The 19,010-nt window shown below is 43.3% G+C and overlaps 2 protein-coding genes across 2 annotated transcripts in view; one reads left to right on the plus strand and one right to left on the minus strand.

The window, feature by feature from the left end:
• EIF3A (eukaryotic translation initiation factor 3 subunit A) overlaps positions 1–13,786 on the plus strand; it is a 36,313-nt gene extending 22,527 nt beyond the window's left edge. Inside the window, exons 17-22 of the mRNA XM_036123831.2 lie at positions 652–836; positions 5,208–5,296; positions 6,161–6,852; positions 9,784–10,015; positions 10,680–10,861; positions 12,559–13,786. Coding sequence (XP_035979724.2) covers positions 652–836; positions 5,208–5,296; positions 6,161–6,852; positions 9,784–10,015; positions 10,680–10,861; positions 12,559–12,788 — 1,610 coding nt within the window. The 3' untranslated portion in view covers positions 12,789–13,786. The remainder of the gene's footprint in view (positions 1–651; positions 837–5,207; positions 5,297–6,160; positions 6,853–9,783; positions 10,016–10,679; positions 10,862–12,558) is intronic.
• Positions 13,787–16,957: 3,171 nt separating this feature from the next.
• On the minus strand, positions 16,958–18,916 carry NANOS1 (nanos C2HC-type zinc finger 1). Its single transcript, XM_036123840.2, has one exon. The coding sequence runs from the start codon at positions 18,693–18,695 to the stop codon at positions 17,829–17,831; it is 867 nt and encodes a 288-aa protein (XP_035979733.1). The 5' UTR covers positions 18,696–18,916; the 3' UTR covers positions 16,958–17,828.
• Between the last annotated feature and the right edge of the window lie 94 nt (positions 18,917–19,010).

Raw genomic sequence — 19,010 nt, forward strand, 5'->3', positions numbered from 1 at the left:
GGCTTCTTTTTTTTAAAGATTTTATTCATTTGTGAGAGAGAGAGAGCGTGTTCACAAGCAGGGGAAGCAGCAGAGGGAGAGGGAAGCAGGCTCCCCGCTGAGCAGGGAGCCCGATGCGATGACGCGATGACATGAGCTGAAGGCAGACGCTTAACCGACTGAGCCACCCAGGCGTTCTGGATCATTGGCTTCTTAACTGCAACTAACTAGAACTTAGTTTTTGTTGCCTGAAGTTTGTTATAGGTGAGGATGTTATTTCCTCTACCAGCTTATTTCCACATTTTTGGTGTGTCTTAAAAAATAGTATCACTTCTTAATTTTTATCACTGTATTTTATGTAATAGTAATATTTATTGAGGAACAGTGCCAGATGAAGTCTGTCAAATGATTCTTTATCTGGAAATCGCAGGTGTTCAGGAGTTGGGGAGGGATTCAGGTATCTTCTTGTCATTACAAAACTATTCATGTTGAGTGGCATAATACTTGTTTTACTTGAATATCTGTTGCCCCTTAGCTGATACAAACTACTTAAAATATAAAAAAAATTTTCCTTCTACTTTATGCTGCCTGTTCAATACCAGCAAACTAGACCTAGCAAGAGGGGAAAGACGCAGGTAGAGGCATACTTTATAACTCTAATTTGTTACACAGAGCGTGAAGAGAGAGAGCGTGCCGAACGGGCCAAACGCGAGGAAGAGCTACGAGAGTATCAGGAGAGGGTCAAGAAATTAGAAGAAGTAGAAAGGAAAAAACGCCAAAGAGAGCTGGAAATTGAAGAAAGGGAACGGCGCAGAGAGGAAGAGAGAAGGCTTGGTGATGATCCACTTTCTAGAAAGGTGAGTATAGGAGTTACTCTGTTTTTATGTGACGTGTTTGTCACCCAGTTCTCTTACATGGTCCATATACCTCTGCACATGTCAGTGTCTGGGCTTGGTGTTTTAAATTGGTTGCATTTATCTCTCTTGAAGTCTGGTATTACTTTGTCTTCCCAAATACAGGTTCCTAAGGGGGGAAGATTAGACTTACCTTAGCAGAGCTGGGATTTTAGGCTTCTTTTTAGAAATCTTCTCTATAAGAATGAAGTCTCAGTAAGAATGAAGTCTTCTAAGACTTCAGTATTTGACAAAAGAACATTCTTTAGTATATGGAAGAAGGACTGTTCTATTTTCCTTAAAGGGGGTTACTGTGAGTTCAGAGGATGATGTGAGTTGTCTAACTTCTTAGTACTCAAAGATGGGTCTGGTGGACCAGCAATGAATATTGACCATCTCTTGGGAGCTTGCTAGAAATGCAGAATCTCAGGCCCAATGTCAGACCTGAATTAGAATCTGCATTTTAACAATACTCCCATGATTCAAACGCTGCTCTGAATATTTATTTATTTATTTATTTTTTAAAGATTTTATTTATTTGACAGAGACACACAGCGAGAGAGGGAACACAAGCAGGGGGAGTGGGAGAGGGAGAAGCAGGCTTCCCACCGAGCAGGGAGCCCGATGCGGGGCTCGATCCCAGAACCCTGGGATCATGACCTGAGCTGAAGGCAGACGCTTAACGACTGAGCCACCCAGGCGCCCCCTGAATATTTATTTTTAATTAATATGCACACATGTCCAAAACTGACCTGTGTTTCCCCCTCTATCTTGTGTCTCTGATTATCTTGTGTCTCTAACTCCTGCTTCTGATTGGTGACACCGTTACCCACTTAATCATGGAGTTTTGAATCTACCCCTTCCTCTCCTTTCTGTTCCTACATTACTGCCTTAATTCAGAATTTCCTTTTGCCTGTATTATTTACTGGTCTCCTTACTATTTTCTCTGATTATAATCTTTCCCCGGCTTTAGACCTTCTCTCCATTGTGGTCTGCTTGATTTTTTTTTCCCCCTGTAACGCATATTTGATCGTTGTACCTGCTCTTGGGTTTCACATCTTCCTTTTGGTTGGTACTCAGTACTTCTAGCCAAAGGTAAAACCTGCTTTAGCAGTCCAGGCTTTTCTAGTTTGCTGCTTTCCATCAACTTCATCTGTCACCATTTTCCTCTTAGTCACCTATACTCTATCCCTTCCAAGCTAGTTTGATGCCTTACCATGTTTCTGTGACATTATCTGCATGTTCTTTGTTTTCCCTTGGATGTGCCCATGTTCCCCCTTAAACAAGATACTTATTTTTTAAGTTAAGAGTTGAGTAGCTGGAGGATTTCTTGCCTGCCTTTCTCCATTCCTTTCTGCCACACTGGTGTCAGTTGTCTTTACTGGAGGACCTGCTATTCTTTGATTTCTTTTTAAGATGTATATGCATAGATTTTTGGTTTTGTTATTCTTGTTGCTAATTTTTATTTTTACTTCTTCAGTATTAGTGAACGTGGCCTATATGATTGTTTTAAAAAATAAAAACTAAATTTGAGAGAGTGTGTGCACCCTGGCTGGTGGGGGAAGGGGCATAAGGGGAGGGAGAGGGACAGGCTTATTCCCTGCTGAGCCCCATGTGGCTTGATTTAACCCTGGGATCATGACCTGAGCTGAAACCAAGTGTAGATGCTTAACTGACTGAGCCACCCAAGTGCCCCTGGTTTGTATGATTTCTAATTTTTTGGAATTCAATACATTCTCCCCTTGTGTCCTAAAACATGGCGTTATGCGTATTCTTTTCCTGTTGGGCACAAATTTCTCTGTGTATGTATGGAATCAGAAGTGTTGTGTTATTTTAATTTATTACATTCTGTTAATTTATGGGAGCTTCATATTCTGAAGAAAGGGAGGTAACTTGCTGTGATTATGGGTTTCTGTTTTTTTTTTTTTTAATTTAGTTTTTGCAGATGTCTATTCATCCTTTCGTTCATTTTCAGCCTTTTGTTTGTTTTGTGCCTCCCTCTTCCTCCCTTCCCTTTCAGTTGGAGAATCTTTAGATTTATATATTCACGTTTAACATGGTAATGACTGTATTTGGTTTTATTCTTAACATTTAGTTTAGAGCTTTTTATTTACTTCCATGTCTTTGCTACCTTTTCCTTTAAGCCAAATTTAAGAACTTTTCTCAGTTCATTTTTTTTTGTATTCTTTTAGTGATTACCATCCATTTTTTTCTTAAAATTTATCTAAACTTCACAGACCGTATATTTTAAGAACTGTCTTCTCTGAACAAAAAATTCTGAGCATGCCTTTAGTTTTATTTGTTTCATTGGGATAAGTGGAGCATTTTTACTTCCAGCTCATTAAAACATGTTCTCTATTCAGGACTCCCTTAACAGTTGTACAACCGTATTGGCAAACACTATTTAGTTTCAAATATGTTTATACTGTGTCACCTCTTCTCCTTTGCAGATACATTTTTGTTGGTTTTGTATATCCTTTCAGGTTTTTTTTTCCAGGGTGTCTTTGTGTATGTCTCAAAAGAGGTTTTGTTTTTTTTCTCACAGTTGAAAAATTGTGTGATGATTTTGTCCCTTCAAAATCCTCCCTCGGAAGTTTCGAGACAGTGCTTACTGTCCTAGTACAGAGGGGATGGGAGGGGATCTTGATAAAAGTCTTGGTCTTGTTACTTCTGTAGATACTCTGTTTTATTCCTTGGGAACTTTCAGAATTTTCTCTATCCTTGGGGTAAAGGGAGTGTAAAGATTTTACTGAGACTGTGTCTAGTCCCCTAAGTGTATATAGTCTTTATTATTAACCCTTTTTGGCCACTTGTGCCTTTTTAGTCAGAGGATGCGATCTGTTTACCTTAGAGAAAATTAAATTTCTTTAGCTGATGGAAATTTTTTCTCTTGTTGTCTATATTTGCTTTTAAAAGTCCTATTCTTTCTCTTTTAATGTTTCACTTTTTTCATCTCTTTATCCTTTTGTAGCTGGTTCCTTGAGATTCCTGTTCAGTTTATATGTTTATTAGCAGGGCCTGTTCTGTTTGATCTATCAATTGAGTTAAAAGTTTTTGGCAATCATATTACTTTTTTTTTTTTTTTTTTTAAGATTTTACTTATTTGTCATGGGGTGGAGGGGGAGCACACAAGCAGGGGGAGTGGCAGGCAGGGGAAGAAGCAGGCTCTCTGCTAAGCAAAGAGCCAATGTGAGGCTCCATCCCAGGACCCTGGGATCATGACCTGAGCCGAAAGCAGACGCTTAACTGACTGAGCCACCCATGTGTCCCTCATGTTACTTTTTAGAATTCTTTTTGTTTAACAGCTATCATAGCCATCCCTAAAAATCTCTTTTGAGGTGCTAGTTCTATGAAAACCTCTAATAACTTGAATTCTTTGTTGAGAGTTTAATTTGTAGGGTGAGTGTGAAGAGTGGGAGGAACTTGGTCCCTCCATTGTAGTGACCATAAGCTTCATTGACATTTGTGTTCCTTTCTCTCCCACGGTGTCCACTTGGGAAAGTCTCTTAGAACAACCTCCACCACAAGAGTCCAGAGTCAGTTATGATGGCAGATGACTTACCATCTGGCTGTTACCCTTCACTGCTTCTTAACGCTAGTTGTTATTGGAGGGTTTTGTTTCCAAAACACTTCTGAAGTTTAAATGAAGATCCTCTTACTCATCTACTTGGGATTGTTAACTTTGTTAGATTTTTATCTTTCTCCTTCCACCCCTGCCCTGAGTCTTGTTTCATATTTTCCACAGTATTCTTAATTGCTGATTGTGGCCTCAGGTTATGTTTGTCGAGCAGTCAAGCTGTGTCAGAGGTGTTGGTGATTAACGTTGTGTGCGCTGCTCTCTACAAAGGCTGTACTACGTTTACATTTCTGCTTGCAGGGTGTTGATCTCCCCACACCCTTTCTATAATTTTTAATGACAACATAGTATTTTGAAGAGGGAAGTAACTGTTAATTGAGCCACCCCCCATTTGACATTTCATTTGTTCTACCTCTGTTCAGTAGGCATTGCGATGTACGTTTAGGGCACTGAGCTGTTTTCACATAATCTCAAAAGGAAAATCTGAAGTCAAAGGAGATCTGTAGATATTTTAGTAATTCTGGGGGGGGTCCCAGATTACTTTCAGGTGGTATTTTATTTATACAGCCACTCGATACATGAGAATGCCAGTTTCACTGTACTGTCACTCTGACTTAAGGCTAAAAAAGAAACAACTTTAAAACTTGTTTATATTTAAGGACTTTGGATTGATGTAAAGTGCAAAGACATTTGGTAACAACCAGTAGTTGTAGTAAGTGTTGCCATGTAGTGCCTCACATTAACTTTGGTGAATGTAGGACTCTCGCTGGGGAGACAGAGATTCAGAAGGCACCTGGAGGAAAGGACCCGAAGTAGATTCCGAATGGAGAAGAGGCCCACCAGAGAAGTAAGTAGAATCAAGGACAATAGTGTTGATTAGTCATAGGCCCTACATAATACCTTATAGCAGGTTTTAAGTTTGGTTTATTTTGTGGAGGTGTGGAAAGGAGAATCGTGAAGAACTGTATGCATGTCTGTTACGGAAATGTTTTTCATAGTTTACTTCAACAGTGCTGTAATTACTGACTTTCTAAATATTTTGACAAATACATGCTTCAGATTTTTTTGTTCCCTAACTGAATACTATTAAGATTACAGTAAGAATGAACAGTTCTAGAACATATTTTCCTTTTCCTTTAAATTTATTAAGTAGATTTGAACCATCCTTTAAAAATGCCTGCTCATGATAGGCAAGAGTGTTGGTCATAAGTCCTATACAGAAATTGAATTTTGAAAGGTCATAGTAATAGATTTAGAAATTGGATGCTTCTTATAAAGTGCAATTAGACACCTTTTTAAGGTAGTTGCTTTATTTGTTGATGTAAGATTTTATATTGTGTTATTTTTTATTAGGAGCACATATTCTTTCAGGACTAGGAATAATGAATTTAGGCTGAAGTGTTTTTTTTTATTATTATTATTATTTTTTTAAAGATTTATTTATTTATTTGAGAGAGTGAGAATGAGAGAGAGTACATGAGAGGGGGGAGGGTCAGAGGGAGAAGCAGGCTCCTCGCTGAGCAGGGAGCCCGATGCGGGACTCGATCCCGAGACTCCAGGATCATGACCTGAGCCGAAGGCAGTTGCTTAACCAACTGAGCCACCCAGGCGCCCTGAAGTGGTTTTTAAAAGGGAGTGAAATAATTCCCCAAAAGATCATGTGCTTTTCAGAAAATGGACTCTTAAAGATGTTTGGCTTGTTGCTCTGTAGGGAGTGGAGACGTGGAGAGGGGCGGGATGAGGAAAGGCCTCATAGAAGAGAGGAAGATCGACCAAGGCGTTTGGGAGATGAGGAAGAGAGAGAGTCTTCTCTTAGACCAGATGATGATCGCATTCCCCGGCGTGGCATGGATGATGACAGAGGTCCTAGACGTGGTCTTGATGAAGACCGGTTCTCTCGCCGTGGGGCAGATGATGACCGGCCTTCCTGGCGTAATGCTGACGATGATCGGGGTCCCAGGCGCAGCATGGATGACGACAGGCCTCCCAGACGAATTGGTGATGAAGATAGGGGGAGCTGGCGTCATGCGGATGATGATAGACCACCTAGACGGGGACTGGATGAGGACAGAGGAAGCTGGCGAACAGCTGATGAGGACAGAGGACCAAGACGTGGGATGGATGAGGACCGGGGGCCACGGCGAGGAGGTGCAGATGATGAGCGGTCTTCCTGGCGTAATGCTGACGATGATCGGGGTCCCAGGCGGGGCATGGATGATGACCGGGGTCCCAGGCGTGGGCTGGATGATGATCGAGGACCTTGGAGGAGTACTGATGATGACAGAATTTCTAGGCGCAGTGCAGATGATGACCGGGGGCCTTGGAGAAACATGGATGATGATCGGATTCCGAGAAGGGGTGATGACTCAAGACCTGGTCCCTGGAGACCGTTTGTCAAGCCAGGTAAAATTCTGGTATTCAGAAAAACTGCTTAGATGCTTTATAGAATCTGAGGTGTCTTACAAATAGAGAGTGAAATCTTACATGAGCTAATCGCTATTCTGAGGATGATAATCAGGTTATTTCAAATAGGGGACATCTCAAATGACTGATTATATTTTGATGTCTAAATAAAAAGTTATTCTTCAGCTGAAAAAGTGAAATTTTAATTATGTATGACAGCGATCAGGCTATATTATTAGTTTCCAGATGAACTGGTCTTTTATCTTTCCTTAGGTATCTGTGCAGTAATTTTTATATACGGAGCTTGGCTTCCATGTCCCACACACCAAAAGAAGTTAAAGAACTTTACCCCTTTTTCTGCTTTAGTGATGTGTACTTTGTTTTCCTTCTGCCTGTTGACTGCTTCTTTGAGGACTCTTGTTCCCATGCCCATCCCTTAAGTATTGGTGTTCTTCTGGTTCTGTCCTAGACCAGCCTTTTCGTGTAAATATTGAAAAAATACACTTACTCAATATTTGTCTTGCACTCCTCTGTCAACCGTGGGGTTATACTATATGGGAAGAGCTCAGTTTCTTACTTTCTCAGTCTTGGGCTTGCTCATGTTTTCAAATTTTACTGTTCTTGAGCAGTTGTATATAAGTTTGTGATTTCTGTTGCTGTCTTCTCTGGGTGACTTCTTTCCTTACCTTCAGACCCATGTTTCCAGCTGCATGTTGCACATAGCACATTTCTACCTAGAAGTGTCTGTGACACGTCATATTCATCCTGTCGAAACTGAATTCTCACCCACACGCTTCTCTTCAGGGCCACCACCGTCCATCTGATTGTATAAGCTAGGGGTCTGGGAGTTCTCCTTTGCCGTCTTTCGTCCTTTTATGTTAAATGTTCGTTTAGTTCAGTTCTACCTTCTTAATGTTCTTCAGATCCACCCACTTCTCTGCACGTACTTGGCTCTGAGCCACCATCATTCCTTCCTTGAACTCTTGCTGCTGCTGGTCCCCGTAGGCCCTCCCACTCCCAGGTCTAGTCTTGGTGCAGTAACCAGAGTAATCCATTCTACACGAAGATTTCAGCGAGTAGCCTCCTTTCCTTCTGTGCCATATTTCCATCTCTTCTGGTCTGAGTTCATTCCACTGTCTGGCTGTGTGTCTTTCCTGTTCTTGTGTAAAATGGGGAGAACAGTGTCGTAGATTCTTACTACGTCATGATAAACGTTTTATATAAAGTCACTATGAATACTGAACCATTGCTCCTAAGGGAAGTATAGGTTTGGTCCTCATAAGACCCCTGGTCACAGCATTTCTGTCAACCAGTGAACACGACCTTCTTTGTGCATTTCTGTTTTAAAGATACCTTATTTAATTCATGTTGTTGGTTCATTAACATTGAACTTACGGCCAGTAGCGCTATAACTTCTGAATGAAGCTTCTCTAACATGAGTGTTTTTCCTGGAAGGCACATCCATTGCCTTCTCGTGCTTGGGACACTAGACAGCACTTGAGCACAGTGCCTGAGGGCCATTTTAAACAGTGAAATCACCGGGCGCCTGGGTGGCTCAGTTGGTTAAGCGACTGCCTTCGGCTCAGGTCATGATCCTGGAGTCCCAGGATCGAGTCCAGCATCGGGCTCCCTGCTCAGCAGGGAGTCTGCTTCTCCCTCTGACCCTCCCCCCTCTCATGCTCTCTCTATCTCATTCTCTCTCTCAAATAAATAAATAAAATCTTAAAAAAAAAAAAGTAGTGAAATCACCAACAAAGCACAGAAATGAGAAAACCTGTCACTCAACAGACCACCAAAAGGGTTACTTGTTTTAAAGTAGGAGAGCTGCAGCAAGAGGACAAAGCGTTGCCTTTTTCGACCTCTACTGTGAACGTGCTCTGCGGGCAACTCGAAGTATTTGATCGCTCTACACGTGTCTGTGGGTGAAGAGTGCCCGAGTGTTCACGGTAGCAATTTACAAGTACATTTCAGCAAGTAGGTAAATTAGCAGGTATGGGATCTATTTAGCTCAAAGCTATGGATAGGATTAAATGAGCTCATATACACAGAAGGTTTAGAATAGTGCTGTGGCACATGATAATACAGATATTAGCGACAATAGTAATTAACCTTGTAATAGATTTTTTTTTTTAAGATTTTATTTATTTGACAGAGACACAACATAGTGAGAGGGGGAACACAAGCAGGGGGAGTGGGAGAGAGAGAAGCAGGCTTCTTGCTGAGCAGGGAGCCCGATGTGGGGCTCGATCCCAGGACCCTGGGATCGTGATCTGAGCCGAAGGCAGACACTCAACGACTGAGCCACCCAGGCACCCCGTAATAGATTTTTCGTTTAAATCTGTTCCCTTTGGCCTCTTTGTGCATATATATGACATTTATTGATTTGGGCCATCCCATGGCTAAGTGTGAGATACATGGTCGAAGGATTTATCTTTGTTCCATGATTGCATGGGTGGTAAATGGTGGAGGGCAAGAATATGAAAAGAAAGTTTTTGGTAATAAAGGTTTTTGAAAATGAAAGATATGAATGAAATTACAATTGGGGCTCTCTCAGAGATCTGGCTCCTACCCCTGACTCTTTTAAGTTTTTTGCTTAAAATGAGTTGTCTGTTTACCATCAGAACAGATTTTTACATCTGAAATCTCAGCATATGGAACACTCAGCCCAGACTATATAAATTTCCCTTATCTTACATGTTCCTTCCTCCCTTTATGTTAGAAAAACAGTGATAGGTAGTCATAAATAGGAGCCGGTGATTCTGTAAAATAAGATAACTTTAGTTTTCTTTTAAATGAGGTCGGAGTGTCTTAAATTAGCACTTACAGTGGTGGTATTAATGTCAACATTCAGATCTCTATTCATTGTTACTAATCTGTGTTTCTTGAGTATAAAATTTTTTTGCCTTTTTTTTTAAATAAAAATAAAAACAGGTGGATGGAGAGAGAAAGAAAAAGCCAGAGAAGAGAGTTGGGGTCCACCTCGAGAATCAAGACCATCAGAAGAACGTGAATGGGATAGGGAAAAAGAGAGAGAGAGAGAAAACCAAGATCGTGACGAAAACGACAAGGACCCAGAGAAAGAAAGAGACCGAGAGAGAGAGAGAGAGCGAGAGCGGGACAGAGAGCGAGATGGGGATCGAGAGGACCGCTTCAGAAGACCTAGGTTTGCTTTGGAACTCTTTGTGGAATTACAGTTAGGATTCTCTTAAATTCTCTTTGAGAAATGGTGTGCCTCGTGCCTCAATTGAATGTCGCCTCTTAATAAAGTTGAGAAAGTGAGGCTGACACTGGGTGGTAGGACTCTAGTTACACAGGTATCTTTGCCAGCCCATTGCCTTTCCCCGTGGTTTAGTTACTCAGTTTTATAGCCCTATCAAAAGCCCCTTGGATTTTTATTAGTGGTAACAGTTCTAACTTGCTGCTTCTGGCCTGAGTGGCTTTATGCTGATGAATCTAGACCAACGCCATTTAATACAGTTTTCTGCGGGATGAAAGCATCCTGTATCTGCAGTGCCCAGTATGGTAGCCAGCAAGCACATTTGGCTGTTGAACATTTGGAGTGTGGCTAGTGCTATTGACAGAACGTCTTGATTCTGTTTCAGTTAATTTGTATTTAAGTAGCTGCATACGAGTAATGGTTGCTGTGTTGGATAGCACAGGTCCAGACGTTCTCATTCGACCTCTACACCTGAAGCATCAGATTGAGATCAAGTCAGAAATTTAAAGGTCGTCCCTGTTACATTTGTAAACTCTGTGAACATCAACTTGAATGTGCTCTCTGGAGTCTTAACGACAGAACTGCAACATGTCATTTTGAATGGTTCCAGGGATGAAGGAGGCTGGAGAAGAGGACCAGCGGAAGAATCTTCGAGCTGGAGAGATTCAAATCGCCGTGAAGATAGGGATCGGGATGACCGTCGTCGGGAGAGAGATGATCGCCGTGATCTAAGGGAAAGGCGAGATGACAGAGACCGAAGAGGACCTCCTCTTAGATCAGAACGTGAAGAAGGTATGGATGGTCTGCACGTTGCTGAACTATTGGAACACCATAATCTTTGAGGAAATTTGGGGTTTTATTGCCTCATCCATTCTTATAAACATCAAAAATAAGATAGTGAATATTCAGTTTAGAATTCATAGTTCTCAGGGCGCTTGGGTGGCTCAGTCGGTTAAGCATCCGACTCTTGATTTTGGCTCAGGTCATGATCTCGGGGTTGTGAGATCAAGCCTCACATGGGGCTCCGTGCTCAGCAGGTAGTCTGCTTGATATTCCCTCCCTCCCCCCCAGCTCGCTTGCTCTCTCCCTCTCAAATAATAAATTTTTTAAAAAAAATTCACAGTTCTCATAAACTTAGTAGTCACTCTAAAGTAGCTCATACCTAAATTGAAAGTATAGCAGTAGGCTAATTGGATGGTAAGCAATATATATTGCTTTAGAGGTTTATGTAACTAGGAAACAGTTTGTCAGTTGTTTATTTTTTATTATTTTTTTTAAAGATTTTATTTATTTATTTGACAGAGAGAGAGACACAGCGAGAGAGGGAACACAAGTAGGGGGAGTGGGAGAGGGGGAAGCAGGCTTCCCGCCGAGCAGGCAGCCCGATGTGGGGCTCGATCCCAGGACCCTGGGATCATGACCTGAGCCGAAGGCAGACGCTTAACGGCTGAGCCACCCAGGCGCCCCTGTCAGTTGTTTAAAAGTAAGATCTTGGTAGATAAGCACAAAGTGTAAAATATTCTTATTCTGAAATTGTGACAGTTGAAACTTCAGTTAAAAAAAAACAAAAAACTTGTAATGTTGAAAATGGCCATTGCACTTTAGTTGCCTCACGAACTTTTTTCATTTGTACAATGGGATTACAAGGGTTTTTCTTATATTAACCTGTAAAGTATGCTTATGGCCATTTTGCTGTTACGATTTCTTCAACAAGAGCCAGAAGTTTTATTTTAAAAATTTCATTCAGATTTTTGTCACCTTGTCTTAAATTATTGTGACAATTAGGACACTTCCCAGGCCAATGGTTTCTTCTTGTTGGCAAATTTGAGTTATATCTCTTTTTTTTTTTTTTTTTTAAGATTTTTTTTATTTGACAGAGAGAGACACAGCGAGAGAGGGAACACAAGCAGGGGGAGTGGGAGAAGGAGAAGCAGGCTTCCCACGGAGCAGGGAGCCTGATGCGGGGCTCGATCCCAGGACCCTGGGATCATGACCTGAGCCGAAGGCAGGCGCTTAACGACTGAGCCACCCAGGCGCCCCTTGAGTTATATCTCTTGTCTGTATGTTGTTTTGAAGGATTTGTCAAAAATTGTATCAAAATGATTAAAATATATTTAGATTTTATTGATTTTTTTTCTTTTTTTTTAACATTTTATTTATTTATTTGAGACAGAATGAGAGAGAGAGAGAGAGCACATGAGAGGGGGGAGGGTCAGAGGGAGAAGCAGGCGCCCCGCCAAGCAGGGAGCCCGATGCGGGACTCGATCCAGGGACTCCAGGATCATGACCTGAGCCGAAGGCAGTCGCTTAACCAACTGAGCCACCCAGGCGCCCCTGATTTTTTTTTTTAATGGGGATTCTATATTGTTACTTTTATGGTACGGGATTTCTGAGTATTTGGAGGCATTCCTTTCGCTGAAGTTCTGTTTAGTCTGAGCCAGTACAATATGGTACAAACTTACTCTTTTTCTTTTAATTAAACTTTTTAGCAAGTTCTTGGAGGCGTGCTGATGACAGGAAAGATGAGCGGGCAGAAGAGCGGGAAGCCCCTCGTCGTGTTCCTCCCCCAGCTCTTTCAAGAGACCGAGAAAGAGACCGAGAAAGGGAAAAAGAAGGTGAAAAAGAGAAGGCCTCATGGAGAGCTGAGAAAGATAGGGAATCTCTTCGTCGTACTAAAAACGAGACTGATGAAGATGGATGGACCACGGTACGACGTTAAATCTCAAGATAATGGATTCAAATTCATGTCTCACATAGGTTTGATCACATTCAAGGATTATCATACTTGTGCTTCAACCAGTCTAAATTGGATTCTTTAATGTTGTCTCATCATAACAAAAAGCATGAACTTGTATTAATCCTCTATAATAGATTGATTGTGCACCGTGTCCACAGGAGGTTGGCCAGGTGGGCCATTTTCTGGAATTTAAGGTGTTGCATTATTTCATCAATCATTTGTTTACAAAAAAGAAAAACTAAAATAAATTGAAAATGTGAACCTGTCAGGTATGGAGTAACACCTGTATCTTGGTATAGAACTGATCTTTTTCTTTTGTTTTTGAAATACTATATTAATTTGGAATGAGGTAGGGTTCTGTTAGAGAAAATGTATTTGAAGACTCTTCAAAAGCAGAGGCTGAAACGACTTCCACACCATTAGCGGTTGAGACATACCTCTAGGTATCTTGAGGTATTTACTCTATTAACTACATTTAGAAAGTTTTTAGGTTCACTATAAGTGCAGTAAACATTACAAACATTGGATACAGTGGGATTTTCTGTAGCTTTTACTTGAGAGGTGAGTATAAAGTAATTTGCAGTCATTATTGTAATGACAAGAATACTGCTCAAGTGTGAATCCAAATCAGTTACGGCTTTTAAATTTTAAAGCATTTGGTAAACTATTGCTGAGTTTTTTCTGTTGCCAATAGCAGACTGCTTTTCCATTAATGGAGAATTCATGCCTTTGAAGCATTTTAAATATGACAATATTTATAAATGTGTGGTTTGGAGGAATTGTTTAAATTCTTTTTCCTAATTTTCTTTCTCTTCAGGATAGATTCTTTCAACAAGTAATTTGTAGTAATGACTGTGTTGACTTCAATTTTGGAGTGTCGTAGCTATGTCAAAGATTAACTATTTGGTCTTATTGAAGCCAACACAGAACTTGCTGCTGTGTTTTTTCTTCAATGATAAATAAAATACTTACAGAATTTGTTTTAGTGTTGATTTGTAGTTACAGTCAAAGTGGTTTACTTACTATTGTGAGTTTGTATATCTAGTTGAGTTTGTTTTGAGGGTTTTTTTTTGTTGCCATTAAATGTCTGTGTTTAGGATCAAAGAAAATAACTCAAATAGAAAGCCAACGTGGCTAGGATGTTTCCTTCCTTAATTAAGGAACCTCTTAGTTTCCTTATAATGCTGTCCTCTCTGTGAGCTTGTATGCATGGGGTCTGGGTAGGTGGGTGGCTTACTATTTTCGGTATTCCCCTGAAATTAGAAAAAATATAATTTCAGAGAATATTAGTAGCAAATTGATAGTGGCTACAGACATGCAAATTATTTCCAGTATTGGGTGGTGGTGAGAATTCCTGTTGGTACAGCTATAAGGCGGCCAGAAGAGGGAGTATTGATGCTTTTTTAAAAATAATCAGATGCAGCCTTTTCTGTTTGATGTTACCGGTGATGGAAACGACTTTTTTCAACACTTAATTTCCTTAATATCTAGTATTTCAAACAAGTGGAAATCTTAAAAGGTCTTTAGGGAGAGGGCCTGCTCTTTTTAACAAATTGATGAACTTGGGGCAGTAACCTGCTAAGTCTCCCCAATCTTTAGAACAGGACTGTACCTGTGACAGCACTGATTGGCCCCAGGGGACCATTCATTTAAGCTGATTTATTTAGATGAGTTATGGATGCATGTCTGATGGTTAGGCTAGTCTGCAAACCTGCCCTTCCTGCCAGAACCCTTTCCCAGATAAATACTATGCCCCCAAGTTCTTTGTCCTAGGAGTTGGAATCTCAAGCACAGGATGGGGGCAGAAGAGTCTGCTGCTGCTTTGTGGTCCTGTTCTTAAGTTTCTACTCAAGGCCTCACAGCCTTCCCCTACATCCCCCAGTATTCACAGGTGTCAAAGGAAAGCTGAACATCCAACCTACACACTGTGTGTAGAATGTCTTCATGTTCCCAGTGGCTTCTGCATTTTTACACAAGAACACCATGCTGCTAATACATGTGGATCTGAGGGTAGAGACAGTGGCCCAGAAAAGACTCTACATCCCCCTAGTTGTCCTTACTGGCTTCCAGGAAGAGGTGGGAATCTATGTGTTGGGATGCTTTTATGTGCTTTATCTGTGTTTTGTTTTTTACCAAAGACCTTTTGACTGTAGATTCATTTCTAATTTTACAAGTCTAATTGACATAGATACTGGACACCGGAAGGAATGCAGGAATGTTCCTCATGTGGTTAAGCACAGACTAGAAGGTGAGGACCAACACTGAAACTTTCTGCCCTTTCCCTTGAGGTAGATATATTTGTAGTATAATTTTAAAATAGATAATTTTGGCTTACTTACAATTTAGGCCAAAAGTTGTTGTAATCAAAGTTAATTCTGCAGCTTCCAAAAAGGACTGCATAGGAAAATTAAAATCCAAAGAAATAAAAAGCCACTCACTGCAAATGTGTCTACAGAAAAGGTCCTACAGAAAAGGACCAGCAAAGTAAGGCAGTCTGCCTGCAGAGCTGGTAAAGCGCTTTTGAGGATTCCATGCATTGTTTTGTTTTTAGCCAAATAACACAGGCATATTCTTATAAAAACAAAACTTTGTCACACTATTATGTATTTCTTTAAACTTTAAAAAATTAGGTTTCTTTTACCCTAAATTTTTAAGTAAACTCTACTTGCCAAAGTGGGGCTCAGATTTACAACTCCCAAGATCAAGAGTGCCATGCTCTATCACTGAGTCAGCCAGGTGCCCCACACCCTAAATTTAATTTTGCAAGTACTTAAAGTTTTAGATTGAGAGTTCTATGCTTGGTCCTCCTAAGTGCCTTAGTGTGGTTAGTATACTTTTCCTAAGAGATCTCTAGAAGATTAACGGTAGTAATATTCTCTGTGCATGCTCTAACTCCCAGTGTTTTAATTTTAGCTGGAAAACAGGCAAATTTGAGGGGGGCTGATATCAGTGTTTTAAATGGACATGATGTTTGCCGGTAAAACTGTGATGGTGTCAATATCAAATTTGTATTAGGCACATCTCATCACTGAGGGATTCTCATGTTGAACATGTCAAAGCTTAAGTGCGCGACACCTAGAAATAGTGTCTATAACAGTTTGGCTCTTTGAAAATACAAAGTATTTGCCTGCCTAGTCCTGTGTTGGAGAAGGGCTGTAGTGCTCTTGAAAAGGTAGAACAGCAGTAGGAGAGGTAACAGGAATTCTCTTGACCTGACAACTACCTGAGACCAAAATTAAATGTGTATTTTCTAGCACAACAAAAGAGAATAAGTAATCACATGGTTTTATTAAGGTCCTTGAGTTTAAGACTACTCACATCTAAAGTTCTGTGTTCTGGGGCTGGACTAGCAGGAATGGATTTCTCTTGGCCAACGTACTGTTTGCCTGCACCTCTCCCCCTCGTTCTGACCCCCCTAACTTTGACCAAAAAGTCTCACAGCCTTCCAGTATTATTTACCTCAGCCTCTCTTATACCCTCAAAGGAGTGTTCAAGCCAATCTGCTGTGGAGGAAGTTAGCTGTTTGATATAAAAGCAGTCTAATGTCTAATAAAGGAGCTGAACTCTCCTACTTGGATCTAAGTAGGTATGACTAAATCTGCCATTTTCAGAGAGTGATGTATTTTGTACATTTATCCTAATTCATTCCGTTTTTGCCTCCTCTATCTGTCCTGATGGTAGCTACAAGCCATGGTGTGGCATCTGGTATGGCTATAAATGAGGGTGGGAGCTAAAGTTGGCCTAAGGATAGGGTCTAATCTCCTTTGTGGTAAGTGGTGGGATTCCAGAAACAGACTAGGGTCTTCAGGGAAAAAGGGAGCACGGGGGAGGCTTGTGTTCAACCCCTACTCCATCCATAATTCCTTCAGTGCTTATTCTGGTTTGAGGCCTGCCTGTGCCTAAAGCCAGACACAGCCCATGGTGGAACCTTCTTGAACACAGGCTATTACATTAGTCTTCCCGGAGCTCAAAGGATTGCATCTTCCATTCAGTTTGGGAGACAACAGCTGGAATGAGCTTTCTACTATTTGGGAACTCTGAAATTGAGCAGGGTGAATTAATACTGCTCCCTTTTGATCTTAATGTTACAAATGTTTTTAAAGAACTGGAAATGGGGAGGTGGGTGCATGGACAAAAGGCCAAGTAGCAAATAGGCAAGATAAATGAATTCATATACTGTTACTGTATAAATACACAAGTTTTTAAACAGCACCAATTTCCAAGTGTATACACAATAGGATTATAACTTGGCACAATTTTTCAGGGTGGAAATGCTAGTTGCTAGTTTAGTAATAAGATCTGGTACATAAAAGGATAAGGAGTTGTGTTCTACCTGCTACAGATTGGGCATTTTTACACCTCCAGCCAAGACTGAAACAAGCCACAAGGAGGGACTACCCACACAGATTAATACTGGAAAGTTTACTAAACCTTCACTTTTCAAAACGGTGATGCCGCCAGGGGCTTGCTTTACCTGGAATTAGAGTAACTGATTAAGGACAACTAAGAAATATTGTTTCCAAACAATAAAATAGTCATTTTGCCGACATTCCATAAAATCGCCAGTTTTCAGTTATGAGGCTTTTAAAAAAATATTCTAGACCTAGTAAAGTGCCTCCATAAAATTAAACATCCGAGATTAGATTGAGACAATTCATACTGATGCGCATCTAAAATAGATCGACGTATACAGTAAATAAACAGCGCCATTAAGTTGCCATATTTCAGGTAGTGGAATACACACCCAGCCTTCACCGTCCGGATGTGCACAAACGACAAATCAGAGATAAATCAAGATTTTAGCGTCTAGTCTCAACCGCTCTTCGACAGGAAAGTACTCCGTACGGCCGGCTTGCTTTGAAAAAAACAAAAAAAACCAAAACGACTTCCCAAGTTGAGCTAACTGCCGAGCTCCAGGCCTCTCCAACAGCGAGGAAAAGATGGTGCGCAGACCGAAAATGAGAGCGCGGGCAGGCGGTGACCCTGGTGGCGTCAGGTGGCAGCAGACCGGAGCCCAGGCCCTCAGCGCAGCTTCTTCCCGGGCTGGCAGTCCCTGGCGCTGCGCGGCGGCGGGCGGGCGGCGGGCGGCGGCGGCACTTTGGAGAGCGGGCAGTACTTGATCGTGTGCGCGTTGTCGCCGCTGGCGCCGCACAGGGGACACGTGTAGCGGCGCAGCACCGGGCACAGCACTCGCCCGTCGGGTCCCTTCAGGATGTGGGTGGTGTAGAGCGCCACCGCCTCCTTGTTGTTCCGGCAGAACACGCACACCTGCAGCTCGGGCTTGAGCAGTCGGGCGGCGGCCGCCCCGGAGGCGGCGTGCAGCCGGGGCTCGGCCGCCCACGCCGGGGCCCGCTCCTCGCGCGGCGCCACCTCGGCGGCGGTAGGGGCTGCAGCGGCGGGCGCGCAGCTCAGCAGCACGGCGGCGGCGCGACCGGCGAACGGGCTCAGCTCGGCGAAGCGCTCCTCCAGCAGCCCGGCCTCGGCGGGGCCCGCGCACAGCTCCAGCGCGCGCAGCTCCAGCGCGCCGCCCAGGTAGCGGCCCCGGGACCCCGGCTCGTCGCTGTCGTCGTCGTCGTCGTCGTAGTCGGCCGGCCCCAGCGCCGGCCCCACCGCCCCGGGCCCGGTCCCCGCGTGGGGGGAGCAGCAGGAAGAGGAGGGCGGAGAGGTGCCGCCGCCGCCGCCACCGCCGCGGGCGCAGCCAAAGCGCGGCTCCCCGTCCACCGCCTTGGTGATGAGCGTGGCGAGCCCCAGGTAGTCGTTCCACGAGCTGAAGGGCTGAGGGTGCGCCGGGCCCTGGGCGCTCACGTAGCGGGCGCTGGGCACGAGCGCCATGGGCGGGGGGGCGCGGCCGCGGCTGGGCGAGCGGGGCGCCCAAGGGAAAGCCTCCATGGGCGGGCTGCGGGCCGCGCGCGCCGCCTCCCCGCCGCCGGCGCGGGCCGGGCGGAAGGGAAGCGCCGAGCCTGCCCGCCGGCCTGCCGCGGGGTGGGGGCCGCCTCGCAGCCTTTTATCGGGTCCCGCTCCTCCCCGTCCACCCCCCCCGCCCCCCCAACCTCGGCCTCGCCGCCGCGGCCCTGCCCCCTGCGCTACCCCGCCCCGGCCTCCGTGCCCGCGCCTCGGACGGAGGCGGAGCGGAGGCGGGCGCGCCGGGGGCGGGCAGGCAGTGCGCGCGCTCCGCTCCGGCCCGCGCGGCTCCCGCGCCCCGCG

This window comes from Halichoerus grypus, chromosome 7, assembly GCF_964656455.1.
Source record: "Halichoerus grypus chromosome 7, mHalGry1.hap1.1, whole genome shotgun sequence".
NCBI lineage: Eukaryota > Metazoa > Chordata > Mammalia > Carnivora > Phocidae > Halichoerus > Halichoerus grypus.

Excerpts from the sequence above, each read along its gene's own strand:
- NANOS1 (XM_036123840.2), bottom strand. The coding sequence starts at position 18,695 with ATGGAGGCTTTCCCTTGGGCGCCCCGCTCGCCCAGCCGCGGCCGCGCC.